Source organism: Mycteria americana, chromosome 1, assembly GCF_035582795.1.
Source record: "Mycteria americana isolate JAX WOST 10 ecotype Jacksonville Zoo and Gardens chromosome 1, USCA_MyAme_1.0, whole genome shotgun sequence".
Taxonomy (NCBI): domain Eukaryota; kingdom Metazoa; phylum Chordata; class Aves; order Ciconiiformes; family Ciconiidae; genus Mycteria; species Mycteria americana.
The window spans coordinates 5,150,570-5,177,760 of record NC_134365.1 but is presented as its reverse complement, the minus strand read 5'-3'; the positions used below and the strand labels follow the sequence as shown (position 1 = coordinate 5,177,760).

General features: G+C 42.9%; 2 protein-coding genes across 3 annotated transcripts in view; one reads left to right on the top strand and one right to left on the bottom strand.

The window, feature by feature from the left end:
* The first annotated feature begins 30 nt into the window (after nucleotides 1-30).
* KIN (Kin17 DNA and RNA binding protein) lies at nucleotides 31-16,632 on the top strand. 2 transcript variants are annotated; one of them, XM_075519795.1, is made up of 13 exons: nucleotides 31-184; nucleotides 2,631-2,725; nucleotides 3,609-3,652; nucleotides 3,786-3,908; nucleotides 4,864-5,045; nucleotides 6,471-6,519; nucleotides 6,841-6,898; nucleotides 10,431-10,551; nucleotides 11,037-11,087; nucleotides 11,783-11,851; nucleotides 12,932-13,031; nucleotides 14,059-14,159; nucleotides 15,639-16,632. In XM_075519795.1, exons 1-13 carry the CDS (start codon nucleotides 71-73, stop codon nucleotides 15,699-15,701), a joined length of 1,170 nt encoding a protein of 389 aa, XP_075375910.1. In that variant the 5' UTR covers nucleotides 31-70; the 3' UTR covers nucleotides 15,702-16,632. The 2 variants fall into 2 exon arrangements, with proteins under 2 accessions (XP_075375910.1, XP_075375822.1); XM_075519707.1 differs by having other exon boundaries at nucleotides 10,428-10,551; nucleotides 15,639-16,631.
* A 2,125-nt stretch (nucleotides 16,633-18,757) lies between these two features.
* The window catches only part of ITIH2 (inter-alpha-trypsin inhibitor heavy chain 2), a 28,767-nt gene continuing 20,333 nt past the window's right edge, over nucleotides 18,758-27,191 (bottom strand). Inside the window, exons 16-21 of the mRNA XM_075519450.1 lie at nucleotides 24,706-24,840; nucleotides 22,426-22,539; nucleotides 21,139-21,337; nucleotides 20,284-20,456; nucleotides 19,349-19,460; nucleotides 18,758-18,905 (exon numbers count right to left, since the gene is read on the bottom strand). Coding sequence (XP_075375565.1) covers nucleotides 18,758-18,905; nucleotides 19,349-19,460; nucleotides 20,284-20,456; nucleotides 21,139-21,337; nucleotides 22,426-22,539; nucleotides 24,706-24,840 — 881 coding nt within the window. The remainder of the gene's footprint in view (nucleotides 18,906-19,348; nucleotides 19,461-20,283; nucleotides 20,457-21,138; nucleotides 21,338-22,425; nucleotides 22,540-24,705; nucleotides 24,841-27,191) is intronic.

Sequence of the window (27,191 nt, the reverse complement as noted above, 5' to 3'; positions counted from 1 at the left end):
CCGGCGGGGGCAGGGAGAGGGAGAGGGAGAGGGAGAGGGAGAGGGGTGGCGGAGAGTCAGCGCCGCCGCTATGGGGAAGTCGGATTTTCTCAGCCCCAAGGCCATCGCCAACCGCATCAAGTCCAAGGGGCTGCAGAAGCTGCGCTGGTACTGCCAGATGTGCCAGAAGCAGTGCCGCGATGAGGTAAGCTCGCCCCGGCGGTGGCCGGGCCTGGATCTCTCGGGGACGGAGGGCGATCCTCCATGAGAGGGCACGGGGGGCTCTGACCCCCTTGTAGGGAAGCCCATTCTCCTTGAGGGGGGCGGTTCTCCTGGGGATACACAGGGGCATCAGATCCCCGCGGTTGGGGTCCCCAATCGCCTTGTGGGGGCTCCGATCCCCCTTGTAAGCGTCCGCAGTGCCATTGAGGGGCATACGGAGGGGCTCCGATCGCCCTCGTTGCGGTCCCCAACCCTCTTGTTGGGGGCAGCGATCGCCTTAGGGAGCATGTGGCCTCATAACCTTGTAGGGTTCCCCAGTTCCCTTGTGGGGGGTACAGGGCTGGCCCAGACGCCCCTTGTAAGTGTCCCCAGTCATCTTGTGGGGCCTCTGATCCTGTCTGTGGAGTGCAGTCCTTCTAGGGAGCATACTGGCCTCGCTTGCTCAGAGGACGGGAAGCTCTGACTCTCTTTGGGGAAGCATTGGAGAGGGCCTTTATTCTCCTTTGGGGGTCCCCAATCCCTCTTGTATGGTCCATGGTCCCCTTGGGAGCAGATTGGTGGGACGTGGAGGGTTCCCAATTGCTGGGGGTGGGGCGATGCATTTGGTATCCGCCATGGGAAGTCCTCATCTACTTTGGAGAAAGTGTGTTGGCCCTGATCTGTCTTTGGGGACATTCAATCCCCTGCAGGGTCACTGATCAACCCAGGCTGAGAGGGAGCACAGGGTGGCCCCAAACCCCCTGGAGGGGTGATTCCCTTAGACACAGCTTGAGAGGTCGATGGAGTTAAGAGTTAGGTGGCTCCCATCCACCTTAGAGGGGAATTGAGGGTAGCCATGAATTCCCTTGGGGACAGGGTGGGTGCAGCGACATGCCCAAGGGGATGTACATCTGGTGCTCCATGAGGTCTCTTCTCATAGAATCTTAGAATCATAGAATGGTTTGGGTTGGAAGGGACCTTTAAAGTTCATTTAGTCCAACCCCCCTGCAATGAGCAGGGACATTTTCAACTAGATAGGTTGCTCAGAGCCCCGTCCAACCTGACCTTGAATGTTTCCAGGGATGGGGCATCTACCACCTCTCTGGACAACCTGTGCCAGTGTTTCACCACCCTCATTGTAAAAAATTTCTAACTTCTATCTGGTCTGAATCTACCCTCTTTTAGTTTAAAACCGTTACCCCTTGTCCTATTGCAGCAGGCCCTGCCAGAATGTTTGGCTGCATCCTTCTTATCAGCCCCCTTTCAGGTACTGGAAGGCTGCTATAAGGTCTCCCTGGAGCCTTCTCTTCAGGCTGAACAACCCCAACTCTCTCAGCCTTTCCTCGTAGCAGAAGTGAAGGGTGATATCCTCTGATAGCAGGGTGACATCCCTCTGATCATTTTTGTGGCCCTCCTCTGGACCCGCTGCAACAGGTCCATGTCTTTCTTGTACTGAGGACTCCTTCCTTCTGATTCTGTCTTGGTTTCTTCCCGTCGTCTCCTGTTATGAAGAGATGCTTTTTCTCTAAAGCTTCCCCCTCTTCTTTTCACTTGTCTATTTACTTGGACCCAGATGCTTGTGGGATGTGTCCTCTTCTTCCTGATGTCCACCAGAGTTGTGCTCCAAAAGTACCTCCACTTGGCCTAACTGTGCTTTTAGTTTTCCATTCTCCATTAACAGCTGCTTTAATGTGCCTTAGAGAAGTAAAGCATCCTGTGGAGGTTTAATTGTCTCGTTCTTCAGCTGTTTCTGCCCCCCTCTCCCTTTCATCCAAGAAGCTCAAATCCTATTCTCTTCCCAGTGTCTACAAGCAAAAAAGCTTCACTGCGTTACAACCAGATCTTTTTGTAAGGGGGGATGGGGCTCCCGTGGAATGAAATTTGCTGTAGATTTAATCATATTGTAATGAAAGAGCATTATATTAGACAAAAAAAGGATGCAGTCAAACATCCTATGTCTGGGTGCTTTTTGGGGAGCTCTGATGAGTTCAAACCTGTGCCAGAGGTGGCCCAACTATCGCAGTCCCTAGCTTGAGCGCTCCCAGGACACCATCCCCTCCTTACACACATTTGGCATCAGTGTTGGTCAGGTAGGGAGCCAGCAAACATTTCCAGTGCTCTCGCACAAGCACCTGGATGGGTCCTGGGTGGACCTGGGTGGTGCCACATCTATCCCATTCCGCAAGGGACAAAGAGGACTGCTGGAATGTCCTGTCTTGTAACCCCTTTCACAGTTCGTCTTAAGGCTCTTGGCGTCAGGAAGAGTTTTGTTTCTGTCTTGCCCGGTCAGGAGGAACAACCACCCCATGTAAGCTGTGGCTGAGTTAAGGTGTTTTCTGTGGAGCCTCCAGGAAACTTAACTTACAAAACGTTATTTTTAATACTCTTCAGCTGTGCGAGTGTGGCAAATTGAGACAAAGACAGACAAAGTATTTATTGTTGTTTTATAGAACGGCTTCAAATGTCATTGCATGTCTGAGTCCCACCAGAGGCAATTGCTGCTGGCTTCTGAAAATCCTCAGCAATTCATGGATTACTTTTCTGAGTAAGTTTCCTATATATTCTTACCCAAGCCTTCATTCCTGTATCACATCTGCGTAGCTGTACCTCTAAGACCCAATCATGTCGCACTGAGGACACTTTATCCTGATACATTTTAGCGTCAGCTCTTTTTTTAATGGCAATTTGAAAATTTAGGCGATGTCACTTTTGAACGCATGTTAAAGCTTTCAGGGAGCCATGACGTTTAATCAAATTTGACCGTTTTATCCTGTGTCTGAGTCCTGTTTTAAGTTGCTCTATGTTACAAAGTACCTCACCGTTCTGCCCCAGCTAAGCGACTGCCACACACGCAGAGTTACAAAGAGCTGAAAGAACCATTACGGAGAGATAACAAGTCAGAGGTGTGACTAACGTCCCACAGTTTCCCCCAGTCCTTTGTCCAGCTGACCTACGTGACAGCTGGGTTGACTGGAGCTGTCTTCAGCAGGAGTCTGGAGCGAGGCTTTATACTCAAGCCCTTGAATTAGCAGTGAGATGAGTGATCAATCTACCCCGTCTGCCACTGCTGCCCTTTGTCCTGCCGTGTGTTTTGTGTCAGTCAACCTGGGAAGATACCTGGTAATGAAATACCAGCAATTAGTGGGAAGTGTTTAGATTTCGTTCTTTCCATTTTATCCCTTTGAAGGGGTATTATCCTTTTGAACATTTAACTTGTATGTGCAGGTACCATATTGTGTTTCTTTGTGCACACATACTGCATTTAATGCTACTTTACTGAAAAAGGGAAATGAGCGTCTGAGTTTCATTATGCTCAGTTCAAAAGAATACTCATTTTTATACTGCAGATATTTCATTGTTAATGACAACAGAAAATTGCTTTGTAATCATTCAAGTTTTACTAAAATACTTTCTTTTTATTCCCTGAGGGAGTTCCGAAATGATTTCCTAGAACTGCTCAGGAGGCGATTTGGTAAATATTTTACTGTTTGTTTGCTTGTTTGTTTTGTTTTTAATGTCTTTTATTAGTTCAGTGCAAGAAGTTTTGGTTGCTTTCTCCTAGGTCCTGTATTTATATTAATAATAATAATAATTCTGTATTTCAGGAACAAAGAGAGTTCACAATAATATTGTGTACAATGAATATATCAGTCATCGAGAACACATCCACATGAACGCCACACAGTGGGAGACGCTGACTGATTTTACTAAATGGCTGGGGAGAGAAGGTAAATGTAGTTGCTCAGGGTTGGGAAGTTTTAAAATTATTGGGTAATTGCATTGCTGATAAGTGATCAGTAAACATTTATGTTAGTTCTCCCGTTTCCTTTCTCTTTCTTCCCCTCCCCTCTGTATATATATTAACAGATGTCCAAACGTATTTCTGGGCTAACCATTAGGAATTTGCTTATGAAAAATGTCAGAAGTCTGGGATAAGTGCGTCAGTCATGAACCTTTCCTTGTTTCATCTGTTGGTCTATATTTACTGAAGGTATTGCTGAATTCTAAATCAACTTCCAACAGTTGCCATTTAAAAATTAAAAACAATGATAGAACATTTCCTATGACTACAGAATCCTTCCATATTTAAGGTGACAAGAAGCAAGCAGTCATTTTCATTTCTGGCCTAGGGAAAGGGTTAAAACTTGAGATCTGCAGTTTCGTGTTCAGCGGGAGGAAAGAGAGATTAAATGGCACTGTGGTATGACAGAAAGTTTACTTTGGCTCCGATTGCCTGTGTCCTACAGGATACATTCATGAGTCATATAGCGTTTGAAAAGTCACTCTAGCGAGAGTTAGTAACAATAGCATAGCATAGTAAAGTTTCCTCTAGTATGATGCTATTAGTGTGTATTGTTTATATATGTTAGATTTCTGTTTTCTTCCTTGTTAAAACAGTGGGAAGGAAACATTTTCTTCAGTAGGGAAAGTATTATAAAACACTCCACTTTATTATGTACTCTGGCCAATTTCCAAATAGAACCGGCTAGCTGAAGGGCAGAAACAGATACTAAAGATAATTCAAAGTCAATTTTACCAGGCCAGTAAGGGGTACATTGTCTCTGGTAAAGTATCTGCATTGTTATAGTGAACGTAGACTGTGAAAATGATCTTGATATTTTCTTTGTCCCTTACTTGCTTTTGTGAGTATTAATCTTACTTTATCTTGCATTGACTTTTTAGGTCTTTGCAAGGTTGATGAGACTCCAAAAGGCTGGTATATTCAATATATTGATAGGGACCCAGAGACTATTCGCAGGCAACAAGAACAAGAGAGGAAGAAGAAACAGGACCTTGATGATGAAGAAAAAACTGCTAAATTCATTGAACAACAAGTGAGAAGAGGTTTGGAGGGGAAAGAACTGGTGAGGAAAATTGCACTGTATGTCAACCTTCAGCTCAAAACTCCTCTTGCTTAAGTTAATGGTGAATTCGATGCTGCTGGGATCCTTGCACTGGTATTTCCTTTGCAGTCAGTTAGAAGGTGATGAGTAAGCTTCATGCTTCAGGTTACATGCTCATCACCAGTTCAAACTGGGAAACAGTGGGCATATTTGGCTGCCTTGCTGTTCTTTTCTAAGCCACCAGGAATAGTCTTCTCCCAGATACTTCTGATAACAGCCTTGACTAACTTGTTTCTGTTGAAATTGCAACTTGTTACACTTCCTTGACGAGCCAACTTGCTGGTGGTTTTTACAGCTGATGAACATCAAGGTCCTCTATGGAATCACAGTTTCAAAAAATAAATAAATAAAAGAAAGCAAGAGGTTTCAGCTCCTTTTAGATTTTATGTGATTTTGAAATCTACTAGAGTTGTGTCCTGTGGCCCTAGGGTCTGATCCTGGCCATTTCAGGCTTTGATTTAGACTGTCTTCTTCCATACTTGAATCACCATATCAGTTCACTTGTGTTCTGAATTTTCTGCTATACAGTTATCTTAGATTATAACCTGCTTTGGAGGAAAACTTGGAGTTACTTTGTACCTGGCTTGCTTTAGTACTAAAGGAGTAATAATTACTGCTCTTCAAGTAATTAGTGATTTTAAAATCACTCTTGAATTTAGGAAGGGAGAGTAAACAATACAGTAACCAGCATGACTTGTCTTCATTTATGGTATTTCACAACTTTTAGGTCTGCAAGTAACAAGTGCCTTGTGCAGTGGGGAGGCCGAGATAAATAACTGGGGGGGGGCTGACATCAAATCCACATAGTGAAAAGTTTTATTTTGATAGTGCTCATGTGGTATTTGGGATCTGTTTATTTGGCGTCATTCCATGACTTCCATACACGTTGTTGCCTGGGACTGGAACCTCCCATTTGATCTTGGGTATTGATAGGTACATTGAAACGCTGTTGTAAACAATTATCTTTTTCTTAATTTAAAACTAATTGAAATTTAAATGGTCTGAGCCTTCGGTGCTAAAAATTTGGAAAGATTCCAGAATTTCCTTCTTTGAGTTATCAGTCTGTCCAGAAACCAGTCTAATCATGCTGGTTCAAACAGAGGAAACTGCTACAGTAAGGCCACTTTCCTTTCATGCTGGAATCAAGCAAGTTTAGACAGCATCTCTGTAGAGAGTGTTAATTAGAGAATTTTGCACAGGAGCCTGTAATGAGATAATGTTTTCAATTTATAATCTTCTATGAATCAATCCAGGTTGAATATTACAGTTACTTTAATAATCTTGCAGTAGTCTGTAAAACTGAGCTAATCCATGATCACCAAAAAATGATATCTTGGCTCGGTTTTCTGTTTGACTCTTGAAATGTGTTTTGTGTGTTTTTGGCAGGAAAAGCCAGTCTATACTGAACTGAACAGAGAAAATGAAGAAGAAAAAGGTAACCAGATTTTGATATATGTAATTTTCTAGAACCTACTGAAGCTTATTTTGTGATTAAAACGAGAGGAGCACTGAGGTCCGCTTGGTGCTTCATAAAGTGCTTTGAGATCATTTATAAAGAGCACTGGAATATGGAAATACAGAGTATTCTTTCTTATAAAGTTTAAAGTAATTTATTTTAAAAGCTGAACCAAAACATAGATTAGTAAATATTTTCAAATTTATGATCTTTTCCGTTTGCAGATTTTTAAAATTGTAACATCCTTCAATGCAGTTATTTTTAAAGATAGAAATAGAGTAATGTCTCTTTATTTTTTAGTTGCGTTTAATTTAAACAAAGGAGCAAGTACTTCAATAGCAGCATCTTCTAAAACAAGGTGAGAAAAGAATTTAAGGCCAACCCTTACTGTTGCAAAGCACTTACATGACAATGATAATTGTATGGGCAGGGAGATGTATCTTGTCCTGAAATATTTGGAATCTAATATCTCATCCTGTCATGTTATTCAGGAGGGGGTACTAGGTGACTTCATGGTTTCTTTTGTATTTAAAATGGATGAATGGGTATATCTTAAATGTGTGCTGTGAGGAGCCTTCTTGAATTCACTATGGTTCATGGCAGATGCCCATAAAGTAATAAGCAGTTAGAGGTTCCTCTGAGAAGATACTGTTATGTGAAAGGGTGGATAAGGGATCTAGTCAAAGCGTTTGAAGTGAATGCCATCTAGTCCCAGCTGCCTTCTATGAATGGGTATTCATGACTTGTTAATTTGGTTCCTAAAAGGTTTGACTGCCTTGTCTAATTGGATGTAATACTTTCTCTGATCATCATTTAAGAAGCTGAATCTACCTGATGTAAATCTTTCTAAAGCTCATGAATTTAATTGTCATCATATAACCACGAGCAACGCAGGACAAAAGGAATCAATAATGCAAACAATACTGACTTATAGCAGTCTGTGAAACTGTTTGATGAGCAGTACATCTTTTCATGTGAGGCAATACTGTAATTAAATGTATTGCAGGTAAAACGAAAGCTTTTCTCTCACCACAAGCTCAGCTCTTAGATAAGGTATCTGATGGGAGATATGCCAGGCAGAAAATGAGACAATAAAGTAGTTTTTTGCAATAATAGATGCAGATTTCAGGCTTTGAGGAAAACTTGTAAATTATCCCTAAGCATTGAGTTGTGCTTAAGGTGAGTCTGAAACTTAATTCAGACATTCACTTGAATAGTTTCAGTGAGAAATACTTAAGGTGCTTGCTAAAATTTGGCTGAATGTGAAATCATATATCAAGTAGTCTAATTTTTTCATAGCATATGAGAGATACTTGTCTGTAAACTTTGTAATGGTAGTGTAGAAGCAAAATTAGAATACCCACTTCATGGTAAAGTGACCAGATGGTGGTTTATATGTCACTGGTGATACAGGAATTGCTTCAGAGTCATATATGGAAGCCGCTTCCCTGTGTCAGCATAAAGGTATGTTCTGCAGCTGTTGGCTGCTGTTGAGGATCAGTTGAGTTCAACCTGATGTCCAGTACCCCAGCGCAGTGTGCAGTAGGACTTCCTGGCTTCCCACCTTCTGTCCTCACAGCACAAGCTACAGAAACCTGGCACTTGTATTTCCTGAGTGGGGAGTAGAAATAGGACCAGGAGATCATAGGTAGCAGATGGTAGAGTTTTGAGGGCATGGGGATGCTGGTAGTTGGGTACAGAGATGGAGTTGGAGCCTTGCTGAGAAGGGGAGTGAGAGTGGAGGTGTGCCTTCCCTTGAACATCTGCATAAGTGACATGAAACTAGGAGTCACCACTGCCACTGTAGGCATGGCTTCTAATGCTAACTGTCCTTGAGCAAACTGGAACCCCTGGGCTTACTTTTTTCCCTCAAGAACTTACATCCTCAAATCCCTGCTTAACTCACTCAGTGGACAAGTAAGATTAGAATTAGTTCTAATTAAGGAATGAGCAGAAGCTACTATCAAGGTCACTGACTCCTGTCTGCAGTACTGCAAGTGTACCAGCGTACAGTCCTGTCTGCGCACTGATCAACCTCCATTGTACACAGTTAGGGTCTCCCCAGTCCTATAATCCCAAGGGAAGATCCTTCAAAACCTGTTTGCTCTGATGGTTAGGACCTTGTCTATAATTTCCCACGTAAAGGTAGTCATGGCCGGTTTATACCAGTTGCTTTCATGTTGGTAGGGGCGTTTAACATAAATAGTTCTTTTTCTCCCTGGTGTTTGCTTTCTCAGACAATGTATTTGCAGAGAACAGTTTTAGTCTCTCAGCCTTCACTGTGCTGTACAAGCAGGCCAGCGTGGTGCTGGCCTCATTTCCCCATTCCCCTGATCCACTGAATATCTGTTCCTTGTCCTTGTTCCAGTTTCAGCTAATCTTGAACAGGGGAGCTGCTCGAATTTGTGCATGCTGCAAATGAAATGTCACCATGGCTTATACAAGGCACTAATGCTTGTCTGTCTTGATGCTTCCTAGGGTTGCATTTGACTCTTTCATGACTGGTCCACACTGGTAGCTGTCATCTGTGATTATAGCCAGACCCCTTTCTGCTTTTGTTGTTCTTAAACAGCTCCCAGTAGATAGAAGGTAATCAGAGTAAACTTTTCCAAAGTATGTGAGCTTGCATAATGTGCTGTTGAATTTTGTATTTTTTAAAAGATGGGTTTGAGCTAAACCAGTCTCTTCTGGTGTTCAGTTCTTTCTTGTGTCCTCCATATTGATGACACACCCGCAGTGTTGGTGGTCTCTCACTCTTTGTCCCAGGGTCCATAATGAATATGTTAAAAAATACTTGTTTTAGTATTGACACCCAGGAATCCCTTAGTAACCTCACAGCTAGATATGTTTTCCTTCTTAAATATAGGTACTGCAGTTGTTATGTTTTAATTGTGTGTTACCCTTTATGAGATGTTATTTTAAGTACTTGCTATTTGATTTGTGATTTAATGTGCTATTTCTTCTAGAACTCTGCGATTGAGATTATCCAGACTTGCTCTGAAATACAATTTTTCTCTTAATTTTGCTTCTACTGCCATTTCTGTATCTTCATTCTCATTACGTATCTTACGTATCTTTGCTAGTATGTCCAACATCCTCACCACAGGCAGAAGATGCAATTTGTTGTAAGGCCATATTAATATTACTTTACTGTCCACCTCACAGCAGCCTTCTTCATCTTTCTGGATGAGAGAACACCTACATTTTTTTACTACATTCAAATGTCTTTTATAAAAATGGCTTAACTCAACTGTCTTTAGGCAGTTCTCACTTTACCTAGATGTTCCCTGATCCCCGAGGTGTAACTTTTTGTGCTGATGGCTCTCTTCTTTCACAACTTGTAGGCTGTTTGCCTGTTTTGAGTATTACTGTGAAGATGGTGTTTATTTGCTGGGTGTGGAGCCCTTTTCTACAGATTCCCATGTGTTTTCTCCCATTGCCCCATAGGATAAGTATCTCTGTCTGGAAGGAGTTCTAGACATCTACCATGTTTGAGTTGCTCTGTCCAGGTGGCTTCTCTAAAGCCACAAGTTTGTCCTTTTGAATTTGAAAACCTTATTTGCAGACCTGCTTTTGTCTTCTCCATTGAACTCACGTCCCCGATCAACTCTTTGCTTTTGCACTGGTGAACTGATTGTTAGGTTGTTTTCATTCTGCTGGACTGCTAGCAGCAAACGGCAGTGGACATGGAGTTTACACCTCAAGGAGCTCAGTTCTAGCTGCCAAATGCAGTCCTAGCGAAGGAGGCATGCAGGGTTTGGAAGGTGACTTGCACAACTGAAATTAGGCCTTTTTGCAGGCCTTTTTGCACAGCCAGTTCTTCAAATGCGTCTTGGTAGAGGAAACAATGTAAGGTCTGCTGTGAAAACACCATCTTACTCTTCCAGCAGTGTCCTTGGACCGAATGCACTGAAGATGGTGGAAGGGGCAGTTAAAAGAAAAGAATCAGCTCATAGCTCTGGTCAGTCCAAAGAGAAAAAGAAGAAATCTGCACTGGATGAGATTATGGAGGTAATAATCATGCAGGATCTGTGTCTGTGTAACCCCATGCCTCTGGCAATGTCCACTTTACCAGGGCGTCCCTTTGAAGTGACCTCAGACCTTCAGTTCATGTGGAATTCAGACTTTCATATCTTATCAGGCAAAATGATTTCACTTCCCCATTAAAACTGGTTTCTGCTGCTCATCTGTGCCTGTTCCCCAGACGACTGACATGTTGGAAGTAAAGGAATACAGATTTTGGAAGAGAAGAAAATACCTAGAAACACTTGGCAAAAAACAAATATAAATCTCCATCATTTTATCATGGATTCCTGGATCTCATCAGATTGATTTTTATACAGCAAGCACACACTGACTTACCCTTATTTAGGTGGTTTTTTTTTTTTATTCCCCACTTGATGTGGGCCTGGAGAATTGGTTCAGCTTTTCAAAGGCATGGGAAAGCTGCAGTGAAAGGAGGAAGTAAATGGTGATTATTTGTTGTTGTTCTGTAGCTTGAAGAGGAGAAGAAAAGAATTTCTCGAAGAGACTACTGGTTGCAGCCTGTAAGTGTCTTAAAAATTATTATTATTATACCAAATACAACCAATTCTGCATCTCTAAACCCGCTATTGATTTGTGTAAAGATCCAAAAGCAGATTCCAAACTAAATTCACTCTTATTTTCCAAGCTGCCAAATGTGAAATATTACAGTATCTGGGAGGAATTACTCTTCTGGTTGAGCATGATCTGCAGTCTGAAGCATCGTATGCCTGATCTCAGATGGGGTGGAATTCTCTAATTAAAGAGTTGGTACAGTGAGTCTCTACAGATCATGTTTAAATCACGATATTACTTACAGCCCTCTTCTTTCTGCATAGTAGTTGACTCGCACAGAGATGTAGAAGTCAACATCAGCCTTTGAGCTGAGAGCTTCATCTCAGCTTCTACTTTTTGACTGGACTTCTAGATCAAGAAGTCCTGCCCTTGACCCATTGTGGGCTGTCACATTATATCCTGAATTCAAGTGTAACTGTATTTGTAAAGCAAAAAAAAGTCTTGAGACATGCTACTTTGAGGCAATAATTCGAGGATAAAGACAAATTCCTGAAAGCCGAGTCTGTACTGCTGTTGCTTCCTGCGCTGTGCTGTACAGTCTGTGGTTGGAGTCAGAGCGACCTGAATGTGCAATTAGTTTAGACTGTGTAGTTGTTTCTATATTTCGGCATTTTATTTTTTTTTCTCCTTTCAAATCTTCCAGGAAATCGTTGTGAAAATTGTAACAAAAAAGCTTGGAGAGAAGTATCACAAGAAGAAGGCAGTTGTTAAGGTAAATTGTGCAAATGGAAGCATGTGGCATTGGTTAGGTTTTTCTGGTATCAGATGACTTAGTAAGTTTTGTTTCATTGTGCAAGTTGTTCAGCCTTAAGTCAACGCTGACAGGGCCTGAAACGTCACCTTAACTGTATTGGGACTTATTCTGGGCAGGGAGTGAATCTCTGAATTGGTTTAATGTAATTTACTCAGTGATCCTTTCTTAAGCACTGTTTTGTCCTGCATGGTTTGTCCCTATTAACACGTCCATCTTGGAGAATAGTCACTTTGTCAATGTGATATGACCAAGAGCAATGCAATTGCATTTTAATCTGAGACTAGTCCGTTTTGCACTGATATTTAAGCTGCAGGCTGCCTTTGAACAAGATCTGATTTGCATACAGAATCTTCAGGCTGTAAGCCTTGCTCTGTTGTTTGGAAGTGCTTTCTTTTAGCCACTGCCAGTGAAGTGATGTGCTAGGTAGTCCAAGGCTCAACAGTCTCTGGCAAGAGTGCTAAAGATGACACCCAGGTGCATTTTGAATGATTGACTAGAGTGTACAGAGCTCAAAATCACAGCTTTTTTTGATAGATATCTGGGAGGGTTTATGAGCCCCAGAGGCTGTCTTCCACTCAGCTCTGAATATGAGAGGTTGAACATGGTTTATGCTAGGCGCAAAGATGATCAGTGACATTTCGCCTCATTGAGAGGTAGTATCCCACTTGTCACTGTGGCTTCCAGCCAGCTTAGCCTCCCATGGGGGAAAGAAGCCTCTAATTTACTCTCCATCTTTGAGAGAATAGCTAAGATAGCTAACGCGAAGGTTGACAAAAGCTTCAGACAAGGCCAACAAAATTAGTGGTCAATTAGATGAGTCATTGATGTTCAAGAGGAGCCCTTTTAATCTAGCCTTAACTTCAGAGTGGGGCTAGTCAGCAGTTTGTGAAAGCTGGACACCTTTAGGACGGCACAGAAGTCCTTGCTGCTTTTGAAAATGTAGAAGTGCAGACTCATAGTCCTGAGTTGGTTAATTTTGAAGGGTAAGTTTAGAGAATTTTTTTTATTTTTCTGATTGGCCTCTGCCTTTCACAACAGGAAGTGATTGACAAATACACAGCAGTTGTGAAGATGATTGATTCTGGAGACAAACTGAAGCTTGATCAGACGCATCTGGAAACTGTAATACCCGCACCAGGTATAGCTGTTTTGTTCATTTTTCGGCTTAGCTGTCACTGCAAAACTTATACTTCAGTTCTTTTAAACTATAATTCATCCACTTGAAAGTACTATAACAAGAGCCATCTTGCTCTTGGGACAGCATTTTGTAAGCTACTCTGATCATTTACCAAATATCCTCTGGTTACTTTCTAGGGAATTATTACACTGCTTCTGCTTTGAGTCTTCACAGTCCCTTCTCGTAAGAATTAGATTCTTTTCTGAGAAGACGGAAGTGCTTTAGGAATCAGTTCATTTGATGAGATGAAAGCATCTCTCTTCAGTTGCCAGGAAGTATCTCTGAGAGCCCTACAGAGCCCTTGGTCATATTTATCCTGTGTCTTCCCTCCAAAGTCATGCCTCAAATAGCTGTGGGTACTTGGCAAAGCTTACCTCATCTCCTCTTTGGTTCACTGGCATTTCTTTGGCTGGTACACACTAATGTTTTGTGTAGCATCTGACCAGTATTTCAGGGAACGGTCAAGGTAGTAGTAAGCAGAACAATGTCAGCATAGGGGGAAACAGGGCGTAGGATTTGGGGATTCACAGTTTTTTCAGCAGACCTGATGCATTCTGCATTTCTGCAGCTGGTGAAGGGCTGGTTGATGGTGTCGGTGAGTGCTCTTTAGCACAGTGGTACTTGTGGGTGAGCTCTGCCCACCCTCGTACTAGGATTGATGTCCTGAGGGGACTGCCTGTGTGAGACAGAAGGCAAAAAAGAGGTGCACTGAGCCATTAGCTCAGGGAATGGGATGTGGGAGAAATAGCTTTGGCTTCTTTCCCTGATGTAGTTTCAGTGGCTTCTGCCCGCAGAGTCAGCGTAGCCTGGAGCAGTAAACTTTGGTGCGCTTTGGAAATGGGCAGGCTGCAAGGCAAAGCTGCGCGCTGCTTGCTGGAGCTGCTGGGAGAAACCCTCTCTCCCTCGGCTGTCGGTGGAGCTGAACACAACTCCATCGAAAGAAGTTGGGAGCCCTGTTGTGTAACTGTTTTCCTATTTCTCATTTCAGGCAAGAAAGTGATGGTATTAAATGGTGGTTACAGGGGAAATGAAGGCATCTTGGAATCTATCAATGAAAAGAGGTTTTCAGCGACAATAATCATCGACTCTGTAAGTATCAAACACTGCAAGATCTCGTTTGCGTAGAGCGCTTTTTATCTGTGCATTGGAGAGCTTTCACAAAGAAAGATGGTATCATTAATCCTGTCTTACAGGGGGGAATTATGGTGTGCAAAATGCTGTGGTCACCCCCCGCCTGTTCCCAACCAGTAGGAAAACAGCCACATATTCCCCTGTTGCAGACTAATGCTCTGCTGTTTGCCTTTAAAAAGATGCCAGGATGCTGAATTTAGCAAGTTTTGAACTTGAAAGAGACTTGCAAAATATTTTGTATGTTTATTTTGAATGTGGCTGTTGTACTATTTTGTGGGAAGGTAAAAAATGTGAAATATGCAAGGAGGGGAATTTTCTCCTGCCTTTTCCAGACTGAACGTGGGGCTTTATGTGCTTATTTGTTGTCTTGTTCATGGTTAACAATTATGGTTGGCTTTTTGGTTTGGGGTTTGGTTTTTTTTTTTTTTTTTACATTATCACCTTTCTCTGGGCTAAAATTAGGCCATGACATCATGTCTGTGTGGCTGCTTCTTTGTTTTCCTCTGCAAAACCAATCTTTGAACTCATTGATACAGCAGGGAGGATATTGGCTCAAAGTCAAATTTCTTAAACACGGCTTGCAGGAGGGAGACCCTGTTAGGATCCCATTCAAAGAAGGGCTGCAGGAACTCAGCCCATATTGGATTCTGGAGAATTTGCTTGAGAAGAGACTGTGCAGATGTCCTAACCACAGAAGGAGCTTTGATTAGAGCTAAGGATCATGATAATGTTGGTCTTGGAAAGCAGGGATAGTTTTTCTCTAGTTCTGATGCTTGTAGGTGTTAAGATTTCCCCTTCCTGCATGAACTCTGAGTCTATAAATTAAAAATGGGTGAAACTACTCCTGGAAACCAGTGAAGTCTGTGAGAATTTTCTTATTGATTGTAGGGTGACCAGGATTTTTATATGTGAGAAGTTTGTATTCAAAATTAAATCTTTTACTACTTAGAAGTTCACAGTGAATTAATTCAAAACAGCTGCTTATGTTTGCCTCAAAATTGCAAGGACTTTAACTAAGACAAAAAGTGTCCTGAAAGTGAAAAGATTTCTGGAACAGTGTTGAGGCCCTGTCACATTCTCTGGTCGGGTTGAAAATAATGAAACAGAAACCATTGCGTCGTGAGCAAATCTCAAACCTCCAGTTTTTTGGATGCATTCTGCTATGCATCCCCTGTGCAGTTACACGTGGCTTTTGGACAGAGAACTGAAACCGAAAAGTAGTCGCTGTGCTTTTACTGTGTGCAGCACTGAGTAAAAACGCTAATGCCTGTGATTTCCAGTGCTATTCACTTTGGTTGTGCTTCTTGAAAAATGTCTAAATGCGGCGAGATTTCATACAGCCCCTTTAGCTATCTTACTTTAAGCTCTCTATTGGGAATTCAACAAACAAACAAGTTTATATTTTGATCTTACTTCTTCTACTATGTTATTCTCCAGGGACCTTTAAAAGGACGCCGAGTTGAAGATATCCAGTACGAAGACATTTCCAAACTCGCCTGAGGCGCTAAGCATGGATCAGAGAAGATTTTGGTTCCCAAAAACATCTTTCTGGCTTCTTGCAGGCAGACACAAGACTCTACCATGTCAGGGTTTTAATTGTGTGTGTGTATGTATTTATAATGTATATAGGAATTAACCACAAGCAGACTGGATTTATTTAAAGATCACTATGGATTTGTTATATAAAATGTTTGTGGAAATCTTATCAGTGGAAATACTTCATCTGATTCTGTATCAAAGTTATGTTATAATATTTGGTTTAATTTCCTTTTGTAAAATATAGCAGATAGCTGCAAGCTGGAGTATTTTATTTACTGAAGAATGTTAGCAGTTCCATAAGAGAGAGAATTACCTACAGATAGTTGCTTGAGGCAGGCAGTGTGTGTCGGAGCCAGTGGAGTTTAAACAACACATTTCACAATCTGCAGCCAAAATTGAGTTCTGGCTGCAGGAACAAGGGAAGGGATTAAGAGAATAGCAGTAAGGTAGCAGTGCTGCAAGGGATTATTTTCCTGGATATTGTAAGAATGGTCTCGTTTATTAAGTGCTGTCACCAACTTATTTTTGGTTAGCACATGAGCGATAGTAGAATGCAAGTCATCACTCCTCCATCATCTTGTTTGTCAGGGTTCCTAATAATACTAATATGCAATTTATCTTCCTGTGGACTCCAAGATGGATGTTCCTTGTGGGGTTTCTAGGATGCCAGCCAAAGTGTGTGCAGATACGAGTTGGTGATTGCTGTTTTGGTTTTCCAGAGCCTTTTCCTTTGTTTGTGCTTCCATTGTTGCTCTGCTACATGAGTAACATTACTCGTGCTAAATGATGTAACATTACTTTAAAAATTTTTTTTAAAAAGTCACATTTTGTACAATGTTTTAATTTCTAAGGCAGTTCAGGAATAAACATAAACCTTTCTTAGGTCAGTGTATTTCTTATCAGCCTTTTAAACGCACGAGGCGTCTGTTGGTTTATATCCACGAGAGAGCACAGTGAAGTGCCCAGCTGGTGAACTGCCTTATTTGTGTAAAAGAAAGATGCAAGTTGTCCCAGGCAAAATCCAAACTGTCACCTGATGGTCCAGTCTGCCCCTGGCTAGGTTGTGTCTCTCTGGAACCTGATGGACAGAAAACTGATAGCCCCCATACCCTTCAGCGGAGATCTCGGCTGAGGGTTGAAGAGGGCAGGATGCTGTCGTGATGTGCACATCGCTTACGTCGCAGTCTAAAAGTTCAAGGTCGCTAGAGGCAAAAGTCACTGTTCCTTGTCCCTTTCCTTGCCTCAGAGGTTCACTGTCTTGTTGATTTGTGGTTTCCAGAGGACCCCTGCAGGAAAACTGAAAGACTGCAGACGTTTAGTGAAACAGCTGCTGTCTGGAGTAGCCTGAAATAACCTCACACAGGACATCAAATGGCTTTCCAGGGATCCCGGAGGTAACTGCAAGGCAGAATCAAGCACTCATGCAGTATCTAAAGAATGGAGAGTTATGAGGAAGGGAGCTGGAGACAGAAGACACACTTGTCTGTAAATTCAGGCTCTTTGTGCAACCTGGATTGTGTTAATAGCTCTGCCCTTTCAAAGAGCAGGTACTGAGTGAGAAGAGGTATGTAGGAGGTTAATGAGGATAAGTGAAAGAACAGAACAGCGTCTGTATCACTGAAAATAATTAATTACACTTAAAATTCTGGAGCCTGAAAAGTTAAAGTGAATATAATAGACATGTTAAGTTACGAATCTTGTGGAGATGAACAGAGAATGATTATTCACTGCTCATATTCACATACAAGCTAGGAAACAGATAGTGGAATTATTGATTTGGGGATTTAAAAACACACTTGACAGGTTTTTCCTCCCCCCACAGGGCCTAGTTACACTGGGGAACTCACTGCTGCAGGATGTTGTGGAGGCCAAAACTAATAAATGAGTTCAAAGAAGCAATGAATGGTTTATAGGGAAGTTGCTTATGCTTCTGAGAGTTACTTTGAAGAGACACTTAAAACACATTAATCCTCTCACTCCTGACACCATGGCATGCACCAAGATCATGTACCAGCCTTTAGTTCATAAGTGAAGGAAACTAAAGTTCAGAATGGAAGGTACGTTACTTGAATCCCCTTCCTTGATTAGGGCTGCTGAGAAGAATCTGGCCAACATTTTTTTTCCTAAAGTTGCCTGAAAGCAGAGTTTTAAATCTGGCTCTAGGTACACACACATATATATTTGTTTCGCTACTGATCTCATTCATTGTTGAATACTGTTGAAGAGTAGGGCATCTTTTGGGAGCTGATCCCACTGGAGGGGAAGTTTTTAGTACTGATGGTGAATTCTATGTAGTCTGAATTTTTCCTGCTTTCTGAGATTTATATCTGGGTGTGAACTCCACTGTGACATTGAAATTTTCACAAAAAAAATAGGCTGGAGGGTGTCCCAGACTCACCTAATTCATTTTCCTGCAATATGACAGCATCAGCTGTTTCAAGGACATTCCTCACCACTGGTTAACCCACCCTTAAAGACTGGAGACTCCTCATGATGCCCATTCCAGTGACCATGTTCCTTTTCTGTTAGATTTCCTTCACATCTAATGCACATCCTCCTGGCTAGGCTTAAAAAAACCCATTGCTTTTTGCCCAGTCCAGCAGTGCATGAACTTACATTTTTTCAGGAGTCTGAAAAAGCAAAAGTGTAAGTATTAAATCTGGTCATGTGTGTTACCCAAGCTGCAGGAGCCACAGTGCTGCTACGAGTCTACTATGAAATGTATATTACCAAACGGTTGAAATTTTTAATGGGGGTTTAATAGCCACTAAATCAGACACGGCAGGTGCAAGATACCTACTACAACCCAGCATGTCACTTTATTACAGATTTCATTTTTTAACAGAAAAGGGAGTTACATTGCTTTGAAACACTGATCATTTATAAAGCAAATGGTGGTGAAGTCACCTTCGGTCGGTCTGGCTTGATAGGCTGACAGCTGTTCGGAAGAGTTGTTTGGGCATGAAGGAGCAGATGATAAAAATTTTTTGTAAGAAACCGGTTTCATGTTGGAGCATTCAGGGTTTCTTCAGAAAGCTGTACAGGTGGGGGACGAGGTAATCTTTGTAGTGGCCGTCTATGAAACCTTTCCCGCTGTTGTGCACAAACCAGCACTGCACATCAGTCCCAAGCACGCGGTCCGTCCTGTAGTCCTTCTGCAACCCCCTGTGAGGAAGAGGCCACCCAAAATGAAGGTCACGGCATGACAGGTAGACAAGAAGACATCGATAATCCTGCTCATTCATGGTGCTGCTCTGCCAAAGTGGCGAGATGTATGTCTTCCACCAGCAGAGAGTGGAAACAACCACAAAATGCAATGAATTTTACAGTTCTATGACCTCGCGGGTCCTTTTGTGGGGGTCCCAGGCACTTCTACACGGCCTGTCGGATGCTGGGCAGCTGCACAGACAGAACCGCTCATGCACAAATACGGAAGAACTCAACTTGTCCCAAGTGTTTTGCCAACAGCTAAACCCAGGTCATTAGCAGAAGGCAAATAGAGGGATGTTTCTCCCCGAGATCCTTGAGATTTAATAAGCCTGCAGTCATTGACATCATTAAAAAGAAGTCAGATTTAGAAAGAGAGCAATACAGCACGTTATTCTTACCTGGTAACAGTGAGCTTGTTTCCTTTCACTTCCATGGTGGCTTGTGGTTTCTCTGGAGCTTGCCCAGGTCTCTCATGGTGGATATACACTTCTGGTTCAGATGTAAACTGACCTGATCAAGAGAGGTTTAAAGCTCTTTGCGTGTCCCAACCTTTGAGGCTCTCATGTAAGCTGCTGCCGGGCACTTTTGGAAAATCAAACTAGCTGCAGCAGGCAAACCCCTCCTGCATGGATCACAGGGCACCGTGTCTCCAGCGCTATCGGATCACCCACGCTGGGAGGGTAAAAAGCTCTGCTTTTGAGCCAGCAAAGTTCTAAGAAAGCAGACTGGAGCTGTGAAGAGTATTTGGGAAAACAACCTCTGCTGCTCAGGATTCCCACATCTTAAAAGGAGCCTTGGGTGGGTCCAGGGCTCGGAGGGCTGATTTTCCCTATGAACTGAGCCCTTGCTTTTGTTTTATACCATTGCCAGAAAAGGGCTGTCATTCAAGGGAGAGCTGAATTACAAATGTTTGCACAGAATTCTTCTCAGACAGAAGGTTTGAGGGGTTTGTTTCAGTCTATTTTCAACCCGCAGCAGATTAGCCAGGCTGGGAAAGCCCCATCACAGTGTCACCAAGTCTAGTCAGGCCTGTTTTGAAAACACCTTCCCCAGCTGGGACAAGGAATAATCTCTTGGTCCCTGATATTCTACAATGTCCTTGGGGCTTCCAGGACATTACAGGAATCTCCCCCATTTTCTATTTGAATAATTTTCACACCTTCCCCATCAGGACACTGACACCAACTAATTCACTCAAAGATCTAGCAAAAACCCTTCCTAGTGCCCCACCATTCCCACCGCCCGACTCTGACACCAACTAATTCACTCAAAGATCTAGCAAAAACCCTTCCTAGTGCCCCACCATTCCCACCGCCCGACTCTCAGCCCTTACCTATCAGCCCGTGGGCTGCAGGAGAGAACTGGTTTTCGGGGGGAATGTAGATTCCCAGGAAGTCAACATTAACTGGGTGATTCTTCCACACACGGTGCAGCAAAACCATGAAGGACATCTCATCACCCACGGTGATAGTGACATTGCTTTCTTTCTTCACAGATATGAGAAGCCTAGCAGAGATGAACCAAAGGAAGGACTCAGTTTAGCTGCCCACACAGAAGCTCTCGGGCCCATTGAGATGCTCTCGGGCATCCAGAAAACTGCACGGGGCTGGCAGATAGGACAGAGGATCCATCAGAAACTCACAGCCTTGGGAGTGGTACCCAGAGGTCTGGCAGGACAGTGCCTAATAGCACAGACACTTCATGCGCATGCTCAGGCAACCAAATCGTACCCTACAAATTTCAGCTCTTGCTGCAGTGAATGGAGATTTTGGAAGTGATTCCGTTGCCTAAACAGTGCTGTAGGGTGTCCAACGTGGCTGCTAGCTGTTAATGTGCACGTGAAGGTCTCCCAGATGTGAGTCATGTCTCCCATTACATCAGAAACCCTGAAGGTATCTCAAATAACATTAGGTGCTTGTGTTTAGGCAACTGAATCCTGGTCTTGGCTAACGCAGTCAGCAGTAGGGAGAGGAATTCATGTCTTTCTACTTGTGTCTGGTCAACTGAATCGCTCTCTTGGCCCTACCGCCTAATTTCATTAACTATAACGGAGCTCAGACATCTAGCTAAGATTCACGTGCCCATATGTAGGAACCCTGTGGCCTGGATCCCACCCATAGCTGGGTCAGTCCAGTGCTGCCTTGCAAATGCTTTCCACAGGGCAGACAACGAATGCTCAGCAACTTACTGTTTCCGAATGATGTGCCCCGTGTCAGACCAGGTCAGCGTGATGCCGTAAGACCCGTCTTTCAGCGTTATCGTTTCTGTGGTGATCTCCACTTTCAGGCCTTTGTTTTTGAAATAAAAACCAATTTTGCCAAAGTATGTATTGAGTTTCTTATTCTCTGTTTTCTTGGCCCCAACGAGCTGCCCATTGACCACAACTCCTGTGAAGAGCAGAGAAGCAGATGTTGTCTAAATCTTGGAGCACCACCTGGAGACTTGGAGTTCTGATCTCAGCAGGGAGTACCGTGGGATCAGCAGAAACAGAAACCCCTCTGACCCCCTGTTTTTCTCATCTTGCCAGCCAAGAGAAGAGAATAATTTATTAAATCGCATCCTGATGCTACTGTTCACCCCTTAGCCTATTAATCTGGTGGGAATTGATGTTAGGTCTTGCTGGTAGAATGAGCTGATTCATAAGACATTCAGTCCCTTGCTGTCTGTGAAAAGCATGGGGCAGATGGGCAGTGGAGGAATGGTACCACGTTTCCAGCCCAGCTTAACCTGCCTGCAAATGCTCATCGCTTTTCACATATATTCCCGAAGTTAAAGAAATCCTGATAGGTAAAGCCCTCTGAGAAGAAGCAGCTGGTTCCCTTTGGTTCCTTTGGGAGTACAGTTACACATTTTTTCTGCCTGCCACCAGGGATGCCTCCAGTTTTATTTCTCTTTGTATCTATCTTCCACTTTCTTCTTTAAAAGTACAAATGAGAGAGGGGAATCCTCACCTATCATGGAGATTTCCTCACCTATCTTGGCTCCTTTCCCAGTGTTTAGCCATCCTCACAGTGAAAAAGTTTTTCCTAATAGCTCACTCCTGATTGCAACTTGTTTCTGTTGCCTCTTGTCCTTTAGCTATGCATCTTGGAGATGTGTCAGGCTCCATCTTTACCTTCTGATTAGGTGGTTGTAGAGAGCAACAAGATTCACTGTGGGTCTTCTTTTCTTAAGATTGACAAAACTCAGCTGTCTCAGTCCCTCCCTATATGTCCTGTGCTCCAGCCCCATAATCATCTTGATGGCCACTACTGTATTTGATCCAGCTTGTCAACATCTTTCTTGTACTGGCAAGCCTCAACTGGACACAATACTCCAGATGTGGAGGGAAATAACCACTTCCCTCGACCTGCTGGCCACAATCCTATTGGCACGCAGCCATCCCTGTAGGCATTTTCCCTGCTCCCTCTGAACACCTTTCAGAGCTGAGAGAAGAAAAGTGAGCTGTAAAGTAAACCGTGTTTTATTCCCTTACCTGTATCAGGATCAGAAACCAAGTTTAGGATCCTTCCAGGCTCTGAGTTGATATTGAAGCAGATGTTCCTTTGGCTCTTGGGCAGGTATATGATGAAATGTGGGTCATTGTCAACTGAAACATAGAAAAGAAACAGGCGTGAGAAGCAGGCTGGTACCTGCCCTAGAGGTAAGGGACACAAAGACTGAGAAACTTTCCTCAGAGGATTTTGAAGCACTTTTTGGGACTCCTCAGAGTAGGACGAGGGCCCTTACCACCCCTGCAGTAGCTAAGGAAGTTCTCAGATGCTCCTCACAAAAGCCCGTCAGACACTTTCTCCTCATATACTTCCCCTGTTTAAGGAAAGGACATGACATTATTGGCTTGAGGAGCACCGCTAAGTGCAGTGAACTATTAGTTTAACCGGTCAGATGCACACTAGGGTGCCATAGGCTCAACCTGGAGTTCTAGAAGCTGAGTTTTATTTCTTCATGATGGAAGTGAGCCTCCAGGTGAGACCAAGCACCCATCTGCACACCAGACAGACAGGGACACATCTTTGAGGCCTAGATCCAGGAAAGGACCTAAGGCACGGAAAGCAGGACTTGGGTGACACCTCTATTCAAAACTAATATCTACCCCCCCATGCCCAGCTGTTGCCTATTTCTAGAAGTGACACGCTCCCGGGATATCACTCTCTCAAACTAAGAAGCTCTCAGACACAAGTCCATACCACCATACTGATGTTGGGTAAAGATACATCCTGCCTATCAGCTCCCCTGAGGAATAAAATCCAGGACTTGTTCTCACAGTGTGTTTAACACCCTGGTGGGACTGGGCCCCTCTGAAAGTCATATGTTCTTTAAAATTTGCCTCAAATGAGACAAACACCTGCACCTATCACCAAAGGCAGCTGCCTCCAGTCTCATCTTGAAGTGCAAAGCACTGTCCAGCTCTTGCTGGTTTGGTGGTGGTTGGCATCTCCCTGTCAACATGCAGAGACATCCCCATGCTCAGTGTTGTCTATGGGGATAGCCAGGCCAGCTTCCATTCATTCACTGGTGTTCCTCATCTTTTGGAATTATTTAACTCTTCCTGTGCACTACACAAATCCTAGACCCCTGACTAGGAATGTCTTCACACGAAACGGTGGGGTAGGTACCCTCCAAGGGGTCAAGGAGCTTTTGAATGTCTTGAATCTTTTGAATATATTGAACCTCTTGAATATAGACCTCAATCATTTTTCCTTATTCTCACCAACTGCTTGATCTTCCTCAACTTGATGCCAAGCTCTGTTCTGATCAACATTTCCAGGAACAAAAAGAATTTCCAGTGCAAAATACATGTTTAAGATGGACAGGTAACTTTGCCTTGCTTACCTTCTTTTCCAAGCAGTTTCTTGACTATCCAAAGTCTTAGACTAACCCTTGAGCTATGCTGAGAAGGAGTTTGATAGCTCTTTGTTTGATAGCTACGTAAATACACACATCCACACACAGGCACACTCCCAGAGTTATTGTAGTTATACCGCTTTTATAGGCGATGGTTCTCACAGCTGGTTTGTTTAAGTAGGCACTAAGCTATGGCAAAGGCCCAAGCATTAACAGGATCCATCAGTCATTGGTGCATTCAGAGATTTTTATCTACCACAGAGCATTCATCTGTCATTTACAATGGCAGTAACTTTACATTAGCTTTGCTACTGCAGAGAAGCTGAAGGTAAGCCCAGTGAGCAGCCTCAGCCTCGGGGAAGCATGCAGCAGAAGATGGGGTTGCTGGGATCCTATTAGGATCTAAACTAATCTCATGCTTGTAACTTAGAGCATATTTTTACGGGTTCATCTATTCGAAGTCAAAATGACTCGGTATTTTATAAAGAAAAGCTAAATCCTTGGGCGCTACATGGATTTGCTAAAATTTGGCTGAGGTGGCTGTGATTTGGGATGCACATGATTGTGCCCTGCTCACACCTTCAGCAGGGGCTGCCTCGAGGACCTTTCACACTGATGTCCTCTGCAACAGCAGTGAAGTAACTTCATCAGTTAGTCACAGCAGTTGATTTACTCTCTTGTGGACTAGCCCCTAAATGAAGATACAGCTTTTACAACGATTCAGAAAACTCAACAAGAAAAATCAGGACAACTGATAGACTCCTCCGTCATTATAGAGCTTAGCATCTTGTCACAGAAGCTGAAATTCCCAAAGTGCCCAATGACTTTGGTTATATTGCCTTTATTTCTTTATTGGGTGATGAGTGTTGCTGTCTGGTGTTTCTTTGCAGAGAAATACTGTAGCTTTTACCTCTGTTTATGCTCAGAGAGGACACAGGAGGACTCCTTTGCTCAGGCATGAAGCTGACTGGTACAGCTGTGACATTGGCCCAGGCTGGGATACCCTTGTTATTATTAGGTGCATTTGGAGTTAATCCGAGAGTACCTGTTAAATGAGAGTCATAATTAGGTTTTTGTTAGTGCTGACATATTTAATAGTGTAATTTTTAAAGTAACGCAGTAGATCAGAGCCTGATGTCATTATACCAATGTAAAGCAGGCACAACACCGTTTACAACAGACAGAGTTGTATAAAGAAGTCAGGATGGATTTACTCCAGCGTCTCCACTGGAGGAATATGACTTACCAGTGCAGTTGAGCTAACCATAAGCTATTGGTGAAAAATGGAGCCTGACTTTTTAACTCTTATTCATGTGAATAGGCCCCACTTCAGCAAATCTCCCAATGCAAGGGCTTAAGTGTTTCACCAAAGCTGCATTTTAAAAAATTAGCACATGGTAAAAAGCTTTGTTGACTTGGGTCCTGAGTTTGGGGTGCCTGAGAAAAGGTAGGACTCTTTCTGCATGCCCTGGGATGACCCACATGCATAAAGGTTGCAAATAAGTGCAAGCATTTAAAATATGATCCTCTAACGTGTTCCCTTCTGCTAGAGGTCTCTCTGCCTTTGCCATGACAGAGGCAGGAGAAAGTAACATGTGCCCTCTCTCTCCCACTTAGTTTGTAAAGCAATATGATCTTAAATGATCCATGAAACTTGGTTTGTTTTAATACGTTGGGCTGGAAACAAGAAGAGCTGAAGCAAGGCACATATTCGCATCATTGGCCCAGCTCTGAAGAGGAGTAAGGGGAAAAAGGAGCTGGGGGACAACAGTAGGACAGAATATTGCACAGCTAGATCTTCTAAATCTCTGTCAGCATCTTCTTTCTTGAACTCCTAATTCAGACCATAGGCTGTTTTTACTCAGGCACAGTTATTTCTATTAGCACAGTTATAGATGAAGTCAGCGCAGATAATACAGGAACTAAAAACTGGACAGAGACTTCTGAGTTTCCAGGTCATATTAATTTCACAGACCATTATGCGTGAAGAAGCTCTCCCATGCACAGTCCAGTTTTGCAATGTCTGTCATGATAAAAGAACAATTAGACAATCCTTTGAAAAGTGAGGGATTTCAGCGGAAGGCACAGTCTCTGCCTATGAAGACACACAGCGCAGCTCTGATGGGAGTTGTGAAAGGACAGACAAGAAAAATCTATTTCAGATTACCCATTCCATGCCTTGTACGTACAAACTTTCCGGTATAGCCCACGTGTTGCACAATCCTAAGCACAGATTTACTTTGATATTATTTTTACAAGCTCTTGCCTCTGCTAAGATTCAAGAGTCATCTCCCACTGTCCCTGAAATCCGCAGATGCCTTGACCCTGATTTCAGTGCTGTTAAGTTTTGACTATTCCATCAAAACACAAAGACACAAGAACTTATATTAAAATCACTTAAATCCTCTGCATCATCTCAATCAATATAATTGTGGTCTGAGTTAGTCAGTTGGTGCCATGTATAATGAATTAATTATAAATGAATGCAATACATTCTATTTCTGTGCTGAACTGTTTGGTGGTTGTGAGTTCAGAGAATTATAGAATATCTCACGTTGGAAGGGACCCATAAGGATCATCAAGTCCAACTCCCTGCTCCTCGCAGGACTACCTTAAGCTAAACCATATGACTAAGAGTGTTGTCCAGATGCTCCTTGAACTTGAGTTGTAGTATGCACTGTAAATACCAACTATTTATTTTCTATTTGGGTCTCAGCTGCAAACTTTAAAATTGAAAAGAAGAATAAATGAAGCAAAAAATAACAATTGACAGACATAAACACCCCATTTCACTGAGCCAGCATCAGGACATTTTTATAGTTATCCAGGAGCATGAGAACTGAGCATGCAGGACACGTGCTTGGAGTTTCAGCAAAGTCACAATCACTTCCAGTGTGAAATACCAGATGGATGATGTTGTCTCTTGCTGTAATGTAGGTTGTTTCTTTCCTTCACAACCAATGGTAAACTCTCCCATTTATTAATAGGTTTTAAATCACCAGACTCAGTTGTTCAAGGAGGTGATATTTTACTTTCAGTGTTTCCATTGCATCGCACTGGCAGTGTTTCCGACAGCAACAGTTGTGCTTTTTCAAATCACTGACTGGTGAGGGCGCAAAATAGCTGCTGTTAACTTTCATTGGCAGCACATGGCTGTGCAGGGATGACTTTGGATCTGCTAGACACCCACGGATGTCAACAGCTATTGCTTTGAGACTGACTCTACCATATAATGCCAGAACAAGTCAACCCTGCCTCATTTGGCTGGATGTAAGGTTGCTGTAACAAGGACCTTGGAGCACGTGTTGAAGTAATGGATTTAAAGGAGAAATCCAGAAGTTTAATTAATGAGGGACTCTGTTAAGGCAACTTGAATTCTGTGTAGGCTTGTGGCTG

Coding starts and splice junctions, on each gene's coding strand:
- KIN (XM_075519707.1), top strand. CDS start 71: ATGGGGAAGTCGGATTTTCTCAGCCCCAAGGCCATCGCCAACCGCATC. Junction 6,899..10,427: donor GCAGCATCTTCTAAAACAAG/GTGAGAAAAGAA, acceptor TTACTCTTCCAG/CAGTGTCCTTGGACCGAATG. Junction 11,852..12,931: donor AGAAGAAGGCAGTTGTTAAG/GTAAATTGTGCA, acceptor CTTTCACAACAG/GAAGTGATTGACAAATACAC.